Source organism: Sinocyclocheilus rhinocerous, unplaced genomic scaffold (genome assembly GCF_001515625.1).
Source record: "Sinocyclocheilus rhinocerous isolate Xijiao unplaced genomic scaffold, SAMN03320098_v1.1 scaffold1420, whole genome shotgun sequence".
In the NCBI taxonomy this organism is placed as follows: Eukaryota; Metazoa; Chordata; class Actinopteri; order Cypriniformes; family Cyprinidae; genus Sinocyclocheilus; species Sinocyclocheilus rhinocerous.
In genome coordinates this window covers 791,402-800,066 of record NW_015666537.1, presented here as the reverse complement: position 1 = coordinate 800,066, position 8,665 = coordinate 791,402, and the positions used below count along the sequence as shown (strand labels likewise).

The window sequence follows — 8,665 nt, the reverse complement described above, 5'->3', positions numbered from 1 at the left end:
AAGACATGTACTCACCTTAATCACATTATTACCGTCGTGTAGGACTTTTCGCCGCATTTTGCGACAGGATACACACACGGCAGTGGTCAACAGTTTGACGGCAAATAAAAGAGCTTCAACACCGCCATCGTCTGTATGCACGTACAAATAATTAACTGCATTTGAAGCTTTCATAAAATTAAAAATGAAACACCCAAAACTGTACATGGCATCATCACGAAGACAAACTATATGTTTATGGGTGAAATTCCGAAGGGGACGTCGGATGGCGTCACGTGGGGCGTAATGACGTGTGCCATTAATCGAACTATGTACTATAACATGTAAAACGAGAACATGAAAGGAATATTCTAAAAGCCACTCATGTAAACACCATAATCATAATATTGGCTTATTTAGAATAAGATAAATAATTAGATTACTGATGTCCATGTAAACGTAGTCATTGTGGGGTTGTCATAGTAACAGATGTGTGCTGTAATACGTCTAAAGAGGTTGGCTCAAATGGTCTGTAGGTGGGCTGAGTCAATTAAATTAATTGTTTGTTCTCATTATTGTATCTGTTCTCATTCCTTGCGTATTTCTGGAGTCTGATATACAGTGATAACTTTTGACAAATATCCAATGAATTTAGTCAGTATTTCATAATTTCATACTCAAAATGTGTTCACATTTTTACTCAGTAAAATGGCATCTAATTTGTATTTACTTAGTGCAACTTATAACATCCAAGTGAAAGATGTAACACCAGTATGTCAGAAAAATAAAATAAAAACAGAATCACTGAATTGGAAAAAGGACAACCTCCCTTCTAAAAATGGCTTGTAAACTCAATTAGGTTTAGCTAATCACCTTCTCAATGGCACACAAAGCCATTTGGCTTTCAACTGTGATCAGCTGTGGTCATTTTGATTATCTCCGCATTAAAAGAGCTTTCCTAGAGTGTCTCAGTCCTTGGTAGCAACTGAAGCAAACAATGAACTATGGTTGGCAAGGCACTGTCAAAAGATCTCCGGGATGAAGTTGTGGACAGGCACAAGTCAGGAGATGGATACAAAAAAAATTCAAAGTCTTTATCAATGCCTAGAAGCACAGTGTCTATTATTAAGAAGTGGAAGGTATTTGGTACAACACAGACCCTCCCTGGATCAGGACGTCGCTTCACACTGCATGAAAGAGCCAGGAGAAAACTGGTCAGAGAGGCTACAAATAGGCCTACAGCAACTCTGAAGCAGCTGCAGGAATTTATGACAAAAGCCCTATTCGCACGTGCGAATCGGCCATGTCTGTAATTTGTAAAGTAAAAATTCCGACTGAAACTCCATTGAAAATCTGTGGAATGACTTGAAGACTGCAGACCACAAACGGTCACCATCAAATTGAACTGAACTTGAGCAGTTCTGCAAAGACGAGTGGGCAAATATTGCAAATTCTAGATGTGCAAAGTTAGTAGAGACAGAGACATATCCCAACAGACTAAAGACTGTAATTAAAACAAAAGGTGGTTCAACAAAATACTGACACAAGAAAGTGATCTTTTTTTTTTCTTCTGACATGTTGGTGTTCTATCTCTCACTTGGATGTTATAAATTGCAAATAAATACAGCTGGATAAAACAAAAACTGTGTCTTCACAGTTTTTGGTAAAAAATCTTCATTTCAGGCTGCAAAGCAACAAAATGTGATTATTTTAAAAATAATCGATTCTTTTCTATACCCTGTGTGTGTGTGTGTGTGTGTGTGTGTGTGTGTGTGTGTGTATGTATATATAACTTGTCAACTGTATGTTTTTATTCAAAATCTAATACTATCTTAAAGTCTATACTTATCATGATACAAACTGTTCATCTCACTTTCATCAGTGGTAAAACCAACAAACCTTTGATAACATTTTCTTCAATAATTTCGTTGGTGAGATTAACACTGTCTGACATGTAGGATTGACAAGACAGCAGTGTAATTTATTTGCTTCAATTTCAGATTCCTATCTGCTCAAGCGCAATTTATGACAAAGAGTGGTCATTGTGTGCATGTGACAACAATATCACAAATTCTCCACTAATGTGGCTTGTATGGGAGGGTTGCAAGAAAAAATCCACTCCTCAAGAAAGGCCACATGCAGTCACAACTGAGCTTTGCCAAAACGCACCTTGAAGATTGTGAGGCAGATGAGACTAAAACGGAATTATTTGGCCTCAACACCAAACGATATGTATGGCCGAAATCCAATACAGCTCACCATCCAAATAACAGCATTCGGTAAAGCATGGAGGTGGTAGGTAATATCCTGTGTGTGTGTGTGTGTGTGTGTGTGTGTGTGTGTGTGTGTGTGTATGTATATATAACTTGTCAACTGTATGTTTTTATTCAAAATCTAATACTATCTTAAAGTCTATACTTATCATGATACAAACTGTTCATCTCACTTTCATCAGTGGTAAAACCAACAAACCTTTGATAACATTTTCTTCAATAATTTCGTTGGTGAGATTAACACTGTCTGACATGTAGGATTGACAAGACAGCAGTGTAATTTATTTGCTTCAATTTCAGATTCCTATCTGCTCAAGCGCTACGAAAGTGCTCTGAGATTCCACCCTAAGCGCACTGGAAAGCCCAGACAAGGATTGGAGGATTTGCAGATTTGTAATACTGTTCTGGCATTATGCACGCTCATAAATATTTCATCTTGTGGAATTTCCTCAATCCCGCATTTTGATGGTTTTATCTGTTTATTGACAAAGAAAAGCTTCAAATGCCAGTGTTACATCTGCATGTGCAAGGGAGGTTTGTTTGCTTTAGAATACAGTCACAATCCTTCCAACCAACTAATGCCCTGATTATATGCCAGGGGACAGTGCTTTGACCTTTAACATTGTCTGTTTAATGTTTAATAATACTAAGTGAGTGTTTGATGTCTATATTTATCAAGCTTGTTCTTTACATTAAGTAGGAGTGGAGCTACTTATTTTATAGCCCAGAAGACCGAATAACTCACATGTGCATTAGTCATCAGATTCAACTCTGTATCTTTGTGAAGCATGAAAATAGACCGTCTTAGATGCCTCGGGGAGCTGCCACTGCAGCAGAAAGTACGTGAGGCACAGCGCTGCATTGTGAATGGCTGACGAAATTAACAACCGCACAGCGACCAATCCGTTGAGACGACCGCGACAGTGAGGCGGAAACTTATCGGCTTATTCCGCAACGATGACATCATGCATAACCAGTTCCCCAAATCCAGGTTCACCATGGGGGATGCAGCTCCCCTGAGTGCTTCTTGTGAAGTTTAGCCATTCTGTTCTCCAGTAGTGTAGGGAGATGCCCTGGGGCGTTTTGGACCGTACCGCTCCGTGAGGAGTTGCTGTGTTCACTTATTATGTATGTGTGAAGCCATGCAGATGGAGGGTGGGAGATCTACGCCAATGCTGGAGCTTCCACTAATTCCCATACTGCTGATACGGATGCAAGGTGTCTGCTTGTCAGCAAAGTGTCAGCGTAATTGTCGGGCATGTGCGTGCTGGGCTGCGTGGGCGGCCTTAAGTGAGTTTAGCTGATTCTCTCCTTGCCCGTGTGCTGCACTCGCCCTACCTGCTTTATGCCTGAGTGACCTGATGGAGCCACCCCTTTATCTATTTAAACAGCCACATCCATAATGCAGGCTGCTGTGCACTGGACACATGCAGAGGTCTTGCATGAGCTTTTGATTTGCTCATAGCCCCCCCACGCGCCTTGATGAAGGAACCTTGACGAGGAGCGTGGCATCCAAATGCTTTTAATGCTCATGACGTCAAAGAACATGCCACACATTTGATTGCAGGAAATTATATGTGGCTCTCAGTTTGCATCATGCTATCTAGAGAAGAATGACCAAAGCGTCTTCATTTAAAAGTGTCTTTGCCAAAAATCTAAAAAATGCTGCACAAAATATAAAATATATTATTATTACTTCCATTGATTTTGATATAACAGGTATGACAAATATAAATTAATAGAATGTGCTTACACAAACTTTTTAGAGGTACCATAAATGTAACCAAATAATTAGGTTATAATATATGAATAATATATTATATTAATTCAATACATTTGTAAAAATATGAATCAATCAATTTATTATTATTATTATTATTATTATTTTGTCAATATTACAAAATGTTTAAAATATAATGACTTCGCTCATTATGTTAATATTTTTTATTTAATATTTAAAAGTAATATTAATATTAATAATATTAATATTACTTTTTAAAGGCAGAGTAAGTGATTTCTGGTAGCCAATGTTGATATTTGAAATCACCAAAACAAACACGCCCCTACCCCAAAAGGGTCTTGCCCCTATTTTGATAGCTCTGCCCCACATATACGTACGCAACCCAGGCAACGATTAGTTCTGTGAAACAAAGCAAAACCAATGTTACACCGTGTCTACGGACGTGAGCGGCGCGGCGCAACAAATCCCGACAGAAAACTGCTGCCGGGTTCTATTTATGACGTGCTGACACAAATTTCAAATGGTTTTCAACGGTCGTTTGATCGCGTCCAGTGTAGTCAGACTTTAGCTGTTGTAGACACGGTGTTACTCACCTACTGAGAAGAAACATAGCAACCTCGGCGTCCGATCGCAGGCCTCCGCTCCTTGAGTTCTCTCCAGCGCTGGAAAGCTGATCCGATATTTTCACGGGTCCTACTTCTTGCCTTATCTTTCCGCAGACGTTTTCCTCTTTTGTTTTTTTATCCGCCATCTCTATCTTTCTGTCGCTCGGCTCGGCTAATGTCCGTCCCATGCACTGAAAGCTCTCTCCTCCACATCACAAGTAGACACGCCCCTTATTGCTGATTGGCTACAAGTTTGTTTTGCGATTCGGCCCGAATCAGTTTTCTAAAGTGTTTTTGAAAAATCACATACCCTGCCTTTAATATTAAATAAAAAAATACTAGAGTAAAAAAATGTTGTGAAAAATGTAATCTTCATTTTCGTGTAACATTTTATATAATAATGTAATATAAAAATTAATTTTAAAAAATTATATATTATATAATTATATTTATTTATCTATTTTAATTAGATGTGTGTGTGTGTGTGTATACAGGGAAGTACTAAAATGCTCTCTCTCAGCAAATAAATAAAAATCCCTTGTTTTCTCCTCCATGCACAGTATCTCCACAGAACACTCTCCAAAGCTGCAGATCCGGAGTCACAGCTACTTGCGGGCGGTGAGTGAAGTTTCCATCAATAGGAGCATGGACACCCTGGACCCCAAAGCTCTGCTAGCCTCTCCCCAATACCGCTCACGCAACGAGAGCTACATGAGGGCTATGAGCACCATCAGCCAGGTTTGTGCTCACCCCCAAACACACCGTCATAGAATAGAATAGTGCAGGGTGAGGAAGGTCAAAATCAGTCCAGATTATTCCAACAAATCCAGTTAAAAACCATGAAACCAACCTGCTATTCATCCACCAGTGAAATGATTTCGGGCCATCACCATAAACATTGTTCAGTCACAGATGTATACTGTATGTCTAACCAACTAATATGCTCCATGTTTCATAGAACAGGGATGGCATTCATCAGACAGTTACTCATCCGTCTTAGGCACACTTAGTCCCCAAGCACTGATTTGTCATCCTAATTACAAAATGGCAAGCATTACATCATTGTCATTTGGCACCAACATTGACTCTGAAATGGCATGTGCTATCTGATGGAAGACCAAAAAACTAAATATGCAAGGAATGTACTGAATTATTAGCATTTAAAATGCTTTAGACCTTCCTATATAGACTTTGTAGATGGCACAAGACTCTTAACTTCACAGTTAGTAAATAAGAATATGCCCATCTAGCTCTCATGGGTGATTGGGACAGAGTTTCAAGCTGCAGACCTTGTCCAAAACACCCACCCTTTCTACAAACCTCATCTTTCCACACTTCTACCATATCACGTCTTCATTAACCCCCTGTTCTCGTCCACCCTCGGTTTCTGTTATGAACAACTCTAATAAGCATGTTGATCCTGGCACTGTCTCACTGTCTTCCACCATGTCAATAAACTCCACTTGAAGAGTTTCTCCCTGCTGGTGTGGCGTGCACCTTCATTTACCCTGTAAAGCTGTCCTTCAAGCCTCACTGTGTTTCTTTTTTTGACTCTTCCTCTTACCACTGCCTTGTGTGTTTCTTACCTGCTCCTAATGACATCTCTGCAGTCTCTGGCTCTGTTTTTTCCCTTTCTTTTGATTCTGCACCACTATATAGAGTACCCCATGGTAAGTGGGTCTTGAAGCTCATTGGACGGACGGTACCCGCTCTTTTCCCTAAGCTCTGGCCTGTCTGTTTCTCCTGACTGTTCTTTTCTCTTATTTTCATTTCTTGTATTTTCTCTCTCTGTATCTCTCCTCTGTCTGCAGGTGAGTGAGGTTGAGGTTAACGGGCAGCTCGAGGCAGTGTGTGAGAGTATGTTCAGTGAAATGGAGTCACAGGCAGTGGACGCCCTGGACCTTCCCATGCCCGGGTGCTTCCGCATGAGGAGTCACAGTTACGTGCGTGCCATCGACCAGGGCTGCTCGCAGGACGACGACGGGCCTTTGCTCCCAGCTTCCCCCCCGAGGACCACCACAACTGTCAGAACCATCCAGAGCAGCACAGGTCAGCCTGCAAAAACATTATATATCTGTCTATTGGTCTGTCTGTCTGTCTATCTCTCTCTTTCTCTCTCTCTCTCTCTCTCTATCGTTCTATCTATCGTTCTATCTATCTATCATTCTATCTATCGTTCTATCTGTCGTTCCACCCATCCATCATTCTTTCGTTTTATCTATCTATCGTTCTATCGATCGTTCTATTGTTCTATCGATCTATCTATCGTTCTATCTGTTGTTCCATCCATCCATCATTCTTTCGTTTTATCTATCTATTGTTCTTTCGTTCTATCTACCTATCGTTCTTTAGTTCTATCTATCTATCTATCTATCTATCTATCGTTCATTCTATCGTTCATTCTATCGTTCATCTTGCAGCTCACTATTACAGTACATAGAACTCTCTATCATGTATCAAGGAGGTTGCCAGAGGAAGAATCAATATTCATTTGTTGTTTTTTCTGTGGGTCACAACATGTTTATCCTCAGAAGCCCTGACAGGATGTGTCTGATTTGCTTTTTATTAGCACCGTGAGGCAATAACAGCGGTAATGGGAAACTGAATGATTGAGTAAATCTGATTGATTTAATCTGATGTATACAGGAAGAGTAAATCTTTGCATGTGCTCTGAAAGTAGCCTACCATGTTATTGTGAAACATATGAAATGGAAAATTGAGTATCTTAAAACAAATATGTTTACATTGAGTATCTTAAAAAATGTATACAAGCTGAGATTTGAAAATATATTGCAAACAAGAGTTTGATTGTGATATTTCAAGTGACCAACAATGATCCAGATGTCAGGCAGGATGTGTGAACAGTGTGACCTGTGTCTGCTTTTGCTCTGGGATTTTCTTTCATCTGAACCCCAGTGATCAGTAATCCACCCTCAGCATCAGACCCCAGTTTGATTTCACCACAGTTGACATCTTTATAAAATATGCCCACAGTGTCTCGAAAATGCAAGGCTTTTGTTTACTATTAAACCTGTTGGTGAAGCCTGTCTGTTCTTAAAAATATTTTGCCCTAGTTTAAATGTGATTGTAAAGACCCGTTTGTACTGAGAGTCATGCTGTGGGTCGCTAGTATGTGTTTCTGTTGTTTCTGGATGTTATTGGTGGGCTGCATAGCTGCTGTTAAAGATCTGGTAACAAATGTATTGCCGTTAAATTAAGATGTCAGTCTGTTTTGATAAGGAATCAGATTTATTTCTGCAGGGTGAAGCATTTGAATATAGCAGCGCTGCATAATGCATCATATCATGAACAAGATGAACGATTATCAATGTGTGAATCTAACTCACTCAGAATGCAGACAATTTCTGGCACGGTTTTCCACAATTTATTTTTTATCATATCGATGTATAGTATGCAGGTAGAAATAATAATATGTGACGTGCTTTATCATTCTGAGTTGCATGTCACAGAGCTGTTTATGGAAAGATGCTGATAAAATGATTTGTGAATGTTTTATGTTTAAAACAAAGTCTCAGCTTTCAAATTATGTGAATTTTATTATGAAATTATATTATATTATATTATCTAGTATAACTAACAAAAATACATCATCTATCATGTAATCACACAACAATGTACACCTCTTCGTGAACCAGTCTGACAAATTCAAAGGAACTGAATTGAATCAAAAGATTCATTCACAAACTGGATATTGTTTTTGGCACTTTGCAGTCACAAATGTAACGAAAGGGTCAGGAGAAATGTATCGTAGTAAAATAATCAATTTTCAGCAAAAATATTTATACTTGAGTAAAGTACAGATATCCAAAACTGTACTTAAGGTACCGAACTTCGTTACTATACATCACTGGAAATTTTGCCCATTCATCCAACAGAGTATTTGTGAGGTCAGGCACTGATGTTGGATGAGAAGGCCTGGCTCGCAATCTCCATTCCAGTTCATCCTAAAGGTGTTCAGTGGGGTTGGGATCAGGGCTCTGTGCAGGCTAGTCAAGTTCTTCCACACCAAACTCATCCAACCATGTTTTTATGGGCCTTTAACATAA

General features: G+C 39.4%; 1 protein-coding gene across 1 annotated transcript in view; it reads left to right on the top strand.

The window, feature by feature from the left end:
• Positions 1–7,459, top strand: part of LOC107732553 (disks large-associated protein 1-like) — a 19,773-nt gene extending 12,314 nt beyond the window's left edge. Inside the window, exons 2-4 of the mRNA XM_016543911.1 lie at positions 5,159–5,336; positions 6,410–6,647; positions 7,422–7,459. Of these exons, the coding sequence (XP_016399397.1) occupies positions 5,159–5,336; positions 6,410–6,647; positions 7,422–7,459 (454 nt within the window). The remainder of the gene's footprint in view (positions 1–5,158; positions 5,337–6,409; positions 6,648–7,421) is intronic.
• The last annotated feature ends 1,206 nt before the right edge of the window (positions 7,460–8,665 follow it).